The 14,020-nt window shown below is 47.0% G+C and overlaps 1 protein-coding gene across 3 annotated transcripts in view; it reads left to right on the forward strand.

Moving 5' to 3' along the window:
• LOC135387940 (hepatocyte growth factor receptor-like) overlaps nucleotides 1–14,020 on the forward strand; it is a 42,807-nt gene that overhangs the window by 21,384 nt on the left and 7,403 nt on the right. For all 3 annotated transcript variants that reach the window (XM_064617172.1, XM_064617174.1, XM_064617173.1), the window contains exons 2-13: nucleotides 2,686–3,878; nucleotides 4,372–4,566; nucleotides 4,652–4,795; nucleotides 5,506–5,673; nucleotides 5,744–5,892; nucleotides 6,900–7,038; nucleotides 7,164–7,300; nucleotides 9,275–9,475; nucleotides 9,566–9,671; nucleotides 11,890–12,168; nucleotides 13,148–13,303; nucleotides 13,703–13,925. In XM_064617172.1, the coding sequence (XP_064473242.1) occupies nucleotides 2,757–3,878; nucleotides 4,372–4,566; nucleotides 4,652–4,795; nucleotides 5,506–5,673; nucleotides 5,744–5,892; nucleotides 6,900–7,038; nucleotides 7,164–7,300; nucleotides 9,275–9,475; nucleotides 9,566–9,671; nucleotides 11,890–12,168; nucleotides 13,148–13,303; nucleotides 13,703–13,925 (3,019 nt within the window). In that variant the 5' untranslated portion in view covers nucleotides 2,686–2,756. The remainder of the gene's footprint in view (nucleotides 1–2,685; nucleotides 3,879–4,371; nucleotides 4,567–4,651; nucleotides 4,796–5,505; nucleotides 5,674–5,743; nucleotides 5,893–6,899; nucleotides 7,039–7,163; nucleotides 7,301–9,274; nucleotides 9,476–9,565; nucleotides 9,672–11,889; nucleotides 12,169–13,147; nucleotides 13,304–13,702; nucleotides 13,926–14,020) is intronic.

Below are 14,020 nucleotides of genomic sequence, written 5' to 3' on the forward strand. Positions count from 1 at the left end.
CGACACAGCGCTCGTGTGGCCTATATTCTAAAATTTGATATACGACATATGGGGACGGTACACGATTGTGGTATCGTGCACAGATGAAGCGACGACCTTCAGGTGGTTCAGGTCCCTGATGAAAAATGATGATGATGCTGATGGCGACGTTTTATGGTGGTAGCCCTTCTAGTCCCTTGGACATTTGATCAATGTGTCGACGATGGTCCAAGATGTTCATAACTTGCCGTATACAGTCAAACTCCTTTACAACGAAACTCAGGAAACAGCAAAAAAAAAAAAAAAATGCAGTAAAGGTATTTTCGTTAAAAAGGATGTCCATTATTGGAGCTATAGGGCTCCAGCGGGACCGCAAAAAAATTATTTGCTGTAGTGGTATTTTCGTTAAAAAGGTGTTCGTTATAAAGGAGTTTGGCTGTACTACGAACGGGATCAGAATCACACACAAAACAAAAAACCGCATTATGTAATCATGCGCGATAGACTTAGGGAAGTTGTCCCGAGGAATTATAGACGCGACACAGATGCAGACACTCTTGCATCGATTTCGCCTGAACGTAGGGGTTCTATGAACACCTTGCATGGGAGAGGAGGAATTCAGCCTCGTTTCCCACTCCCAAATGCACTACCAAATGTACGATTTCAGGGGTTTGAATCCCCGAAACCCTCCCCCACTCTTCTGGCTACGCCACTGGAACACAGGGACGGGCTACGAAGATTTGCTATACATAAAGTTGCGAGGACTGGCTCTTACCGTACCGTAGAGTCTGTGCGAAGCGGTGAAGGACATGGAACACATCCTCACGCACTGCGCGAGGTACGCATTCCAATGGGCTAAACTGAAGTCTGCACTGGTCCGTTCGGACGGACAATGGAGCTTCCGATATCGCGAACGTGCTGGGCGTTTGGGAAACCCAAGAATGAGACGCAGCATTTTCGGGACTTTTGTAAACTGAGTAACAACCTTCACAACAGCAGCGGGTGCATCTGTTGTGGTGTGTGGGAACCTCTGTTGTAGTTGTGGAATAGAGACGGTGTATTATTAAGGATCGTGTGCAAGGCGTGTACTATCGTATTCCTTCTCGCGCACGCCACAACCTAGAACACGCACAAGGAAGACAACTGAACAACTGCGTACTCACAAGTAACAGGTTTTATTGATAAACACTCTTACACAAGAATTAAGCTGACGTCAGCCTTCAGCAAGGGAAGGGCAGCTTTCCCTGCTTCCATATGTTTCATTCTTTTAAAAAGATTATCTCCTCTTTTTTCAAAACAATGGATGGGGTACTCCTACACCTTCTTTTCCCTTTCTCTGTTATCAGAAAGACATCGAATATTTCTTTCTTGATATGGGTGGGAAGTGTGGCTTCAGCTCAACCCTTGCCTATATAACCTGTCGGTTGCGAGTATACGCAATTGTGACGATGTCTTCTTGCTGCTACGGCATGCGGTGTTTTCTAGATCATGAAATACCAACTACCCCACTTCAAAGCCCTGGTACTCGTCATATTTCACTTTTCGTCATTATAACGATAATACTTCCGAAAGACGTGCGTGGCCAGCAGTTCCTCAGGAGGTTACTTACCACTTGAGCCATATAGACGCGCCAAGCATGCTTTCACTGCACAGCTTGAGCTATATTTAGAAGCTAAACAAACAACCTCGAAACAACGTTTGTTTTTGCCGACAGCCGATGCCTCCTTCTTGCGTACATCCTTGCGCCAGTAGAGTCAAATCAAATCAAATCCTTTTTGCGTGCACAAGCATATGTCTCGCACTAACGGAAGCCCCTCGAGTCACGCTTGTGAAACCCACTGCCTCAGGGTACCTTGTAGCTACTGCTGACGATATGTCGCAACCGAGCTGCAATGGGCATATTGTTTCGCGCTAAGTGATTGCTCATATCGAACTGGGCGCCTGCGTAGTTCCCCTGCGTTGAATCACCTGTATCCTGCTGCAAGTATCGCCATAGTTCCTCTGCAACCTGTGTAATGAGATGTAAGCTTGGTAATTACAAATGATTAGCGGATAAAACTTCGCAGGACACATCGAAATAAGTTAATAAGTTTAGTGACGAATACTTCGTAGGGAAGCGCCTGAGGACAAGAGTCGTCGATATTTCGAAACGGAGACTGTTCTTCTTCTGGGCAATGTCCTCATCATTGGGGTTCATGGATATTGTGGGTCAACAGTTTCGTGGACAGGGATCCATCTAGTCTTTTACGATGGGCAACGTGATGGGCATACGTTATAGATAGGCAAAGTACCTCAAAGTTGCCACAGTTGTGCAGTACAAAGCAAATGTACTTCAAAGTAAGATACGAAGTACATTGCAAATTTTGTTTGTCTCGCTCGCACGCTTTACCGTCTGGTAGCGAGAAAACTAGAGAAAGTAATGGTGTTATAATTTTTTGCGAGTTTTTCTTTTAATCAATCAGTCAATCAATCAATCAATTGACAATTATTTTTAATTGTGTTTGGCAAGAGCTAGTCACTAAAAATATTACTTCAGTACCTGGTTCTTCAATTACTCTAATCGGAAACACCCTGCGGAGGTAATCGACGTAAGTCATGTTGCTTCCTCGTTCTTGTTCTTGTCGCGATAACGTCATGTAATGGCGTCATTCTTCTGTCATGTAATTGAACTGAGCACTCACATTATTGGTGTTGTGCCGTTTACAGGTCAGGATACGTAGGAAGGAAATCAGCTCGTCACACAAGAGATAAGTAATCAAGACCCTGCCCCCATCAAGATGGCGCATTTACATAGACACATCATCTCAGCAATCCTCATCACATCATTCCTCTCGGTCACTTCATCCAGGCTACCATCCCTCACAGACGTGTACAGGATAGACGACGGCATTCCTCAAAACATAGTCAGACTTCAAAGATACACCGACATCATTATCGTGGGCGGGAGGAACGCCTTGTACAAATTCACCCCCGACCTCAACCTCACATCGCAGTTCTTCACTGGACCCTACCCGGACAGTCTAGAATGCCGTCCCGACCCATTGCCCTGCGAACAGGCCCGCATCTTAACAGACAACGACAACAAAGTCCTGTTGCAACTACGAAATTTGCCGTTCGTCTTGTCTTGCGGTTCAATCTGGCAGGGAACATGCTCTCTGTATACCGTTTCCTTGAACATCACAAAGACGAAAGAGTTCGACAAATCCCTCGTCGTGAATTATGTCGCTTCACGGGCAGAGACCGTCGCCTTTTACGGAGAGGGATCCCACACGGATGTCTTGTTCTCGGCTTCGACTTACGACGACAGACCTGTCCGGTACCACCCGTTCCCCGTAGCTGCGAGAACCTCCAAGAAAGATTCATTAAAGCTAGCTGCTGACGAGGGAAATACGGCGTCCTTCGTAGATGTCGTGGAGGCTTACAAGAAGCCCTACAAGATCCACTACATCTACGGGTTCGCTTACGATGGCTTCGCGTACTTTGTCACGGTGCAGAACCCCGGTGTGTCCCTGACTATATTTGAGACGAGGCTAGCGAGGGTGTGCCAGAAAGACCTGTCTTTTTTCACCTACACGGAGGTGCCCTTGAAGTGTGTCGACGGCGAAAGGACGTACAGTGTGGCGGAGGTAGCTACACTGCACATGTCCGGTGGTAGCACTCGCAAGAAGAAAAGCGAGTCCGTCGATGAAACGGCGACGCTGAGCGTGGCTTTTGGGAAGCCCTACTCCGGCATGGGATTTGTGAATGACCCCAGCTTGGGATCGGGATTGTGTCAGTTCAAGATGACGGACGTGGTGGCCATGTTCGAGAACACGACGACTGATTGCAATAATGGTGGCCAGGCGGCGTCTCTGCAGAGGTTGCTCCATGGCGAGACGCTGCTCAGGTGTCAAGAATACGTAAGTAGTTAGCATGTGTTCTGTCTGAACTTTGGTTAACGCAGTTAGGAAATACACTGATCAGGAAAATTCATGAGTGAAAGTCGCTTTTGTTGTGCGTCTTGTAAATGTTCGGTGCTCCAAGTGCATGATGCTCTTCTTTTGTGGGAATCTGGAGGGTGCCTCAGCTGATATGTATCAAGATTTAAAAGAAAATGAAAAAGGCTGAGCGCTGCACGTGAATGATACCAACTGAATGTTGTTAGTAGTCGGGCATCATAATTGTCAAAATATTTAATTGTGCTTTATTAATTAAATAGATTAATTTAACATAGATTAATAGATAGATTAAATAGATTAATTAAATATTGGCATTCTCTTAACCACGACTGTAGCCATGTGGCACTTTCGAACTTAATGAAAAACACATCACGAAGTCCGATATATAAGGTGTCGCAGATGTGGGCCTGGCTTTTGTTGCCGTCGTCTCAACAGCCTTCCTTTTTACCTGCAGAAACCGACAGGAGGCGTGAATTTCTGCGCCCAAGGTCCTAACTATTACATCGAAAGCCGTTTACATTTACCCGGTACACTCACCATCACCCGGAAGGATTCCCTCATGACTTCGCTGCTGATGCTGAGGCAAGGCGAAGCACCAAGACAGAGGAACATAGCCTGGATCGGAGACAGCAACGGACATCTTAGCAAGGTGTGTTCTGTGGCACTCCAGCGCGCATTCCTGGTACAGGGTATACGGGCGACCCGAAATGACCCTCGTTATTCTTTTCCTGTAGTACCTGATAGCCGGCAGGACCGCCAAGCTCCTGGGTTCTACAGACATCTCACAGCAAGAGGAGTCGACGATTCCACCGAGGGTTAGAAAATCGGTGGCGGTTGATGCGGACGGCAACTTTGGCTACTTCCTGACAGGACGAAGTGTTAGTGGGGGTTTGATCATTAACGTATATATCGAGAGTCACATCAATAATTAAGTGACCTTATGGCTGTCACTGTGGTCCAGAACAATACGAAGTCCTTCATTTGCGCGATCGGCTGAAGTTTGCACCATAAGAAGTGGTCTGCCCTCTTCCATTTTATAATATCTTTCATAGTTAATAGTGAAGACAGGGAGGTGGTGTGTTCGAATCCTACCGGCCGTCTGTGCAGTCTGAGGCTTTCCCCGGGTTTCCCGAAGACTTTCCAGACGAATGCTGGTGCAGTTCCCCTGAAGTCGGCCCAGGACGCATACTAATCTCCCCTGTCCCCAGAGACATTGGGGTCGCGTATTTAGCTTTGTAGGGCCCACCAACATCGACAGCCGTGTAGGTCCATCAGTAACAGCTGTGGAGAGAGGAGCGAAGGAAGTTACTAGAGCACCGTAAGGAGGGCGAGCGTTCGAGGATCAGAACGGAAGGATGTCCCTGTAAAGCTAACACGTTTGGCAGAACACCCACAAAATTCCAGTCATGCTCTAATCAATAAATCACTTGATGAAACCACGTTTCTACGTGATTAGCAGGAGAAGTGCCACGAATACATGGGAGGCTTCTTTGGTACGACCTGCGCGACTTTCAGCTCATGTATGGGACACCACTATGTGTTGCATTATGCGAAATATTGGATGCAGGAGAGTTTTTTGTGATTGCAGGTCGTCAAGTTTCCCGTCGGTTCCTGCTCTATATACAATGACTGTGCTTCCTGCATGAGGGCATCGGACGATCCCTTAGGGTGCGGTTGGTGCGACGGCAGATGCGCTCACCAGGGCGAGTGCGACACCACCGTTGACACAGCACAATGTCCCATATCCATAGAGAAGGTAAGTTTACGTTTTCTGTGTAATGACTTTGGTCACTTCACAACGAAACTAATATCGTTTCGTTTCGTAGGTGTACCCAACAAGAGGTCCAGTAACCGGAGGAACGCTACTCACTATCGAGGGCGACAACCTGGGTACACAACATGAACCTGATCATAGTTCTATCAGAGTTACTGTGGGTGACGTCGTTTGTCCTCTCTTCTCGTGGAATTTCACCACGTACGTATCTATCTTTTTGTTTCTTTTCTGTGTCTCCATATTGCGCTGAAGTGCGGTTAAACGATCCCTGGGTATATTGTATTCGCGATACCGTTGGGTTCTGTAAGAAGAAGCTGTGATATCACTGGCTCGTTCGAAACTTAGAGCCGTATTCTTAAACGGTCCTCAACTCGACACTCCACTCGAGCTGTACCTCGAGTCTGGCCTTGACTCGAAGCGTCCTCCAAGGGGAGGAGATCCTTAGCTTTCCCTTCCGCGAACACTGCACGGTAGCGCCGGTGCTTGTTTGAAGTCGTATGGCTCCTCAAGTTAAGGGACGCTCACACACTTGAGGCGAGATGTCGTGGGTCGTCTAAGAATACGGCCGTTTGTCTCTTTCAGTTCAGGTTACAAGTTGTATTTTGGCACGAAGGCATGTCTGCAATGTATTTTAGGGAACTACATAGCAGAATAGCTAGTTTTCAGTGAATCGTTTTCATTTAAACGCTTCGCGAACGATATCGACGAGGGCCCAGTGAGAAGTGGGAGTGACTCAGAATGGAATCCTGTGGATGGGCAGCGGCAACACTGTTTGTGAACATTTTGAGTGCAATTGCTTCACTACAACTCCCTCATAACTGATTAACCGCAGACGTGATGGTGCGACAGCAGATTAGATTGAGATCGACAACGAAGAAATTGGCGCCATTTCGTTTCTGCAGTATCTATAAGCACCAACAGCGCCATCTGTCGATCGTGTCACGAAAGTGTGCCAGCTGCGGTCCACGCTCGTCGATCCACCTGAGTCACTTCGCCCAACACAGAGCCACTAAATGTGACTCTAAAAAGTGACTCTAGCCCAACCCGCAGGAAGGTGCGCAGGAGTCTGAGCGCCTGTTGAAACAGAAAAAGGAATGCTGTACGTCACTCTCGCGGTTGCTTCGGCGTCGATACTCTGTTTATCCTGGTCACTCCAGTTTTGCTTCAGTCACAACTAACGGCCCTTACCCGCCACTTTTCTTTCCAAGGGTGCAGTGCACAGTTCCCGCTGCAGGCAATGCGACATCAGCAGGCATAAGGATCTCTGTGAATGACACCTATTACTCCGACGACAAACTCTACGATATCATGGACACGCAGCTTTTAGAAGAACCCTTCCAGTATTTGGTAAGTCGCCGAAGAGCACCGTTGTTTTTCCATGGCACGATCAGCCGAGTGCTCTATTATTTTTCCATAGTCGTTCCACCGACGCAACGCCACCAATATTGTCGTCATTATCATTTTACCCGCAGGACGTAAGCATCTTTGGAATGTACCCTACGTTCGGTCCCATGTCTGGAGGAACAAATCTCACGATTGAGGGCCTCAACCTGGACTCCGGTACAAACCACGTCGTCAGGGTCGGTATATACCCTTGCGAAATATTGAGGTAAGGGGTGCTCGTGTGTTCTGGTCGGTCACCCATTTTCTCAACCAAAAGAAAAGAAAAACAACGCGCATTGAGGATAGTTCGCACGTTAGAAACAATGAGTAACGTTCTTTCGCGCCTGCATTACAATATTTTGAGTTCAACGTTCAAGAACGGTGGCAGTTTTAGCTTCCGAGTCTCTTTAAAGGAGCGGTGAAGGACGCCTCCATAGCGGTTAAATTTTTTTGCGGGGGCAGATTGTGCTACAAATGGCACGTACTCTCGCGCGTGTACGGTGATTGTGCTGACCCCTAGCGAGAGAGAGAGAGAGAGATGTCTCTGATCGGCACGCCGTCTAGAAAACCTTCCACTCCTGTCGACGTTACTCCGTGACGTATAGAGTACGCCGCATGTGGCGACGCGCCGTGTCCGTTTCAGCGGGAAACGAGGCCTGGCGACGCTGATGCTACGTCACACTGACGTCACGCCAGGAGATCAGGCCTACCCTCCAAGGTCACACCGCAGCGCTCGTGGCTAGTCGTTAAAGGTACGGTCGCAGCCGGAAACCCATATATGAAACAGATACCGAAGGAATGTTCAGCATCGACCGACATTCTACTTGTTTTTTTTTTCTTTCGTTCGAAATGTGCTTTGAAGAAACGAATTTTAAAGATAAGAGCTGCTCCCGCAGCTGCAGAAGCTCCGGTAGCGTGACGTCACTGGCTAACTGGTAGAGTGAGAGGGCGTTGAACTGAGGAGAAGGGCGCCCGCACGGCACCGTCATTCCTTTTCTCAAGGTCGTGCTGTGATTGGCGGTGTAGGGAATGACGTTTACGCCGTTTTCCGGAGAGGGAGTTCTGGCATATACTACTGTCAACATCCGGCGTCTGCTCTTGTCATGTATTCCATCGAATGACAGTCAAGCTACGTCACTATTTCGCGCGGGATTTTTTATACCGTGGTCAGGTGGACCACGAAGAATGAAATGACGCGAAAGTTTAGCAATCGACTCGAACGGACGCGACCCTACAGGCTGACTTGTAAATGAAATTACGCAGTGATGAGACGGCGTTCAGCGGTATTACTTTGCATGGTGGCTCCTGATAAGGTATTGCATGAGGCATTGCTTGAATTGCTTGAGGAACGTATAGCTGGGCTTCCAGCAATGCTAAGCATCATCACACTGCTCCTTTAAAGGAGTACAGAGGGCCATCCAAAAAAATTTCAGATTAAGGCATCTGATGAAAGTGTGTGTGTCATTATACCGAATAGCGCGAAAGGTTTTGATGTGTGCAATTTGTTTCCCAGAAAAAAACTCACATAAACATAGCTCCGCGCCTTCACCCTTAACTCGCCACTCCAGCTATGACGAGGATGAGGAGGTATGATGGCACGTCACCGATGACGGCATAAGGAGACTCATTCTGGTTTGCCGATCAGTGGGGGTCAGCGCATTGTTCCTTTGCCGCCGTAAACCTGTTTTGCCAGTTTTCCCGGAGAACTGGGGATACAAGGAGCGCCCGAAGCTTTACCGAGCAAGGAGAAAGGCTTTATCAGAACCCCGAACAGCCGAGTAGCAGACGACAGCGGAGTAGTAGACAACATTTTTCTAGGCCAATCAGCGAGCGAGTCCTTATAGCGTCAGCGCGAGGTTCCAGGCAGATCACAGGCTGGTACTGCTCTTCACCACCGTTGCGCACGGTCGCTTTTTGCGGCATATTTTAAATTCAGTTTCTGCGATGATTATGACTCTGTGGTGTAAATTACTTCGCATGGTGCATCTTACTGGCAAACTTAACAGTTTTATAAGAAGAAAACTGGGTGTTAAAAATGACTTCTGTGGTACTTTAAGGATACCATACGTTTATCCTCCTTTTATCAACATTCTTTTGTTATCGTTGAATGTTTTCGTTTTCTATTCCCTAAGAGTTCCTAACATATGTAGATTTTTTTTAAAAATGCAATCGCACGAACCTTCCTTTTCGCTATTTCCAGCCTTTCAAACGAGGCCGTGACATGCGAGACACCAAACGTCACAACAGCGGCGTTGACAAGTTCTGCCATGCGAGTCGTATATCTCGTGGAAGACAAGGAAGTTCTCTGGTCATGTGGGGAGCAATGCATTCAGAATTCTTTCTTCAAGTACAGCATCGACCCTGTTGTCGAGAGTGTGGTACCAAAGAGTGCACCATTCGCGTAAGTTGTCCGGATGGCTCGCTTCTTTCCTCAATGGTCGCTATACATCGTTATGCTATGCCGCCACCAATAAAATATTTTCGCTTACAGCGGAGGCACCAACATAACTGTGCGAGGGACTAACTTGAACAGTGTCTACAAACCGATGCTGGTCTTCCAAGGCGATGAAAATGATGGCGGGAATACTATCAGCACAGTACGTGATTCATCTTTGTAATATGGTTACCCTTGGATATTTGAGCAGGTATCCTCCTGCATGCTTTAAGATAAACATGTTCGAAGTATTTTCTACCCAGTCTGCTTCCTATGCAGAGCTTTCTCCTGGGGCCCCAGTCTCTTGTTCATATCCCATAACGCGCGTTAAACTCACTTCGGCTCGTGATTCGCAATTCGTGATTCTCTTGCGCGGGCCTTCCGTAGCCTACGGCTTTGGAACGCGTTTACTTTAAATATAACGATAACGATCGCTAGTGTAAGATCGTAGCCCTTGTGAGTTCCTCGCTCACTGTTTTATTGACTACGAACGTGTAAGAAATTAAAAACATTGTAAGAAGCATCGAACTCTACAAGACTGACAATCTGCCTATATGGTCTGCTTAGCAGGGTAAATTGACTACAGGATCGAAATACGTAGTACAGGTGACAGCTTTGTCATTGCAGTGTTCGACAAGTTCGAAAAGCCAGACGGAAAGTCCGAACCACGACCTACTAGATTATAACGACCATGTCAGGCGCACCCCTTCTATGCGCCGCATTTTTGGAAGGTAGCGGTGGCGCTTCTGATCGTCCCAGTTATTGCTTCCTCAACTTCTACAATACTTTGTACTTCAGCTTACCTTAGTATTTCTGTACAAGCGGTGGACGTTCCACAGATGTTTCATTCTGAGGTTGATTATCATCATCATTCTACGCGTTTTCATAGGGGCTATCGCCGTCGTCTGCTACGGTAGTCGTACACACGCTTCTGCGCGTTCAGAATTCAAATTTCCATCGTCCAATCGTGTTGTGCCGATCAGTAGCGCCCCTGGCGGATCGTGCGGACAGGCTCCTCATAGGGTTTTCTGATTGTAACATGGTCGTTATAATCTAGTAGGTCGTGGTCCGAACATGGCAGACGAAAAATGTTTTCGAAGAAGACGAACTTTCCAACTATATATGATCACACCCCTGCTTCGCTCGTACCTGTTTACTTTGGTACTCAATACGTATTACGTGCGGCAACGGTAATAACCAGCCACCTGGACTGGTTCATGCGCCAGTCTCGCGACTTCCGTAACTGCCGTAGTGCGAATGCTGCAAACAGAGCCCACCTGCGCTTTTCGCTGACCGCACAGTGCACGATGTTTAGCGGCATGCCGCACATCATCGGTTAGATGGTCAACGGAGACTACGTTACGCTCTTGTCTTCCACCGGTCTCGCACACAGTTTGCAGCACGTTATCAGCGTCGTTAGCGGCAAGCACTCTGCTTGCCGCCCAGCGACGGCCCGCAGGCGGTTTCGGCACATGCGTACGGCATGAGGGTTCGGCCCCTCAATGCCGAAAACTAGAATGCGGCAGCAAAAGTCGCGAATGTTATCCTAGTTTTAACGCGGATAACTAGAACGACATTCGCGGCTTTCGCTGCCGCGGTGTTAACGACGAAAACTAAAGTGTCACTCGCGGCTTCTGATGCCGCGGTGTTGAATAGAATGGCATTCGCAGGTATTGCAGCCGCAGTGTGAACTCCGAAAACTAGAATGAGATTCGCGGGTTTTGCTGCAGCAGTGTTGACGCCAAAAACTAAAATATAATTCGCGGCCTTTGCCTCTGCAGTGTTAACGCCGAAAACTACAATGGCATTCGCAGCTTTTGCTGCCGTGGTGTTAGCGCCGAAAATGAGAATGGCATTCGCGGGTCTTGTTTCCACGGCGTTAATGCCGAAAACTAAAACGTCATTCGCGGCTTTTGTTGCCGCAGTGTTAACGCCGATTGCTAGGACGTCATTCGCGGCTTTTGATGCCGCGATGCTGAACTAGAATGGCATTCGCATTGCTGCCGCGGTGCGAATTCTGAAAACTAGAATGACATTCGCGGGTTTTGTTGCCGGAGTGTTAACGCCGAAAACTAGAACCATTTACTGTTTTTGATGCCGCGATGTTGAACTATAGAATGACATTCGCGCGTTTTGCTGCCGCGGTGTTAACGCCGAAAACTAGAATGTCATTCATACCGCGGTGCTAAACTAGAATGGCATTCGTAGGTATTACTGCCGCAGTGTAAACTTTGAAAACTAGAATGACATTCGCGGGTTTTGCTGCCGTGTGCATGTTGCTAAAAACTAGGATTGCATTCGCGCCCTTCACTGCCGTCGTGTAAGCTTGATTGTACCAGTTATGATACACGGCAAGTCAACTTTTCTTTTTCTTATTCCAGCAATGTCTTGCTATGCTTGGGGGCAGTACGATGACATGTGCCGTGCCCTCCCTGTACAACAGCACCATCGTCAACCAAGCCAGGATTACGAAATTCAATTTACGAAATTCGGCTCTTCTAGTGCACGGTTACTTTCAAATGGATAGCTTGAAGCTGGGGTCCAAACCAGGCCAAACATCTTTCGACTTCCTTTATCGCCCAGATCCTGAGTTTGAGACGTTTACCGGGGAAGGAAACGAGGTTGAAGTCGGTCTCGACGATCTAACACTGGAGATTCCGGTAAGCTTCAAAGGCCTTGGGGTTCATCCTGTTGTAAAGCTGGCATGTACTATAGCAGTCCGACTGATTATTTTTTTAAGTAACAAAGCTTAAAGTGAGAAAATGGTAGTCGTACGAATGTCCTTTGAAGTATTTGCGGCAGACAGACAGAAATGAGCAATATTTACGATGATTTTCTTGAGTTAAATACGACAATAACATATACTCGGCAAACTTTGCAACGCTGCTAAATACGTACATACAATTCAATCCTGGCACCGCCTAGCACCGTCCCAGGGTTTTTACACTAACATAACTTGAATAGCTTACTGACACGACCCAACCCAACCCAACCCAACCCAACCCAACCTTACCCAACATAACCTTTCTCAACATAACCTAACCCAACCTAACCTAACCTAACCTGATCTATCCTAATCCGGCTAAAATTTCCGCCACCTCAGCGCTTCCTGGAGCAGTTTCATAGCCATATATTGCACAGCCTGAGCTGTCGCAGAAACTGCACTTGTGACCGTGAAAAACAAAACACATATTGCCTGTTCGGGCAAAGTTCTGTTGGCCACACTGGGACACTCGCCAAGAGTGAAAACCGCAAAAGAAACTTTCGCATCTTGTAATGGCTATAAAGGTACTAATACACTTTTTCAGAAGTGAGAGCTCCGACCTGGCATGTCAGCATTTTGATTTCCATAAGAACCCGATTCCACAGATATGACTTACTGGAGTGGTGGTGGTCCCATATTATGCCATGTCTAATAAGTCACTTTTTGTCGTTGTCTTAAAGGAAACTCGAACGTCTCGAAACGGTACATAAAACTGTTGCAACTAGTTAATTCAACCAAATTTGGTTCGTTCATACGTTCATCATGACATGGTGCAACATAGCCAGGACGACCTGCCCTTTGTACCAGAAGACAAGTCATTGTCTCCATAAAATTCTGCAGAGTCATGGTAATGTGTATACTACTTTTCATCTCAGGGAAAGAACCTGGACAGCATAATCTTCAGAAAAGATGTTAACATAAAGGTTGGAGACGTGGACTTCGCTTGCAACATTACGGACATTCAGCCGACTGCCCTGTTCTGCTCCCTCAGGAAAGACGAGTTTAGTGAAGAGTCTGAGCACTCTGTCGAGGTAAGTCTGATCCTTCCACTGAATGTGCTGTGTGCTTTCTGAAAGCAAATAAATGAATTTGTATGGAAAGGGGAACAATAACTCGACGGAATCTGAATGTAACAAAATTTGATTCTATGAAAGTAGAATATGACAAAATCATATATGACAAAACCCGTTTCTGTAAATATATATATATATATATATGTAGATAAGTTAACATATATAAATGAATAAATACAACTTGCCTAAGTGAGACTTCGTGAAAAGTAAAACTTTGTTTTGTCGCCATCAGCTAGCGAAATATGTTTTTGAGATTTCGACATAACAAAGCTTTGGGGCTCTACAGCCAAACTACTAATTAATGTTGTACTTCAAAATCGGGACAGTGTGTAACCGAGGTGAATAATTACGCAACAGGTTATACTGGCAGGCCGATCGTACAGCGTCGGCGCACTGCGTCTGGTACCGGCCAAAGTGGCCAGTCATACTGGGCTCATCGCTGCCGTCGTCGTCGTAGTCTTCATCGTTGTAGTTATCGTCGCTGGAGTCTTGTATTACATCAAGATCCGTAGCAAGAAGACAGTACCAGAGTACTTCGTCGATTACAACAACAGAGGGGATGATGGCAACAGAGCTAACAGTAAGTGCTTGACTGTTATAATTCAGATTGCTTCTCCTGTGGTATGATAAAACCAAGATGCAGTGGCGGTGGAACTTGCTACTGCCCACGAGGAT

This window comes from Ornithodoros turicata, chromosome 3, assembly GCF_037126465.1.
Source record: "Ornithodoros turicata isolate Travis chromosome 3, ASM3712646v1, whole genome shotgun sequence".
NCBI classification, from domain to species: Eukaryota; Metazoa; Arthropoda; class Arachnida; order Ixodida; family Argasidae; genus Ornithodoros; species Ornithodoros turicata.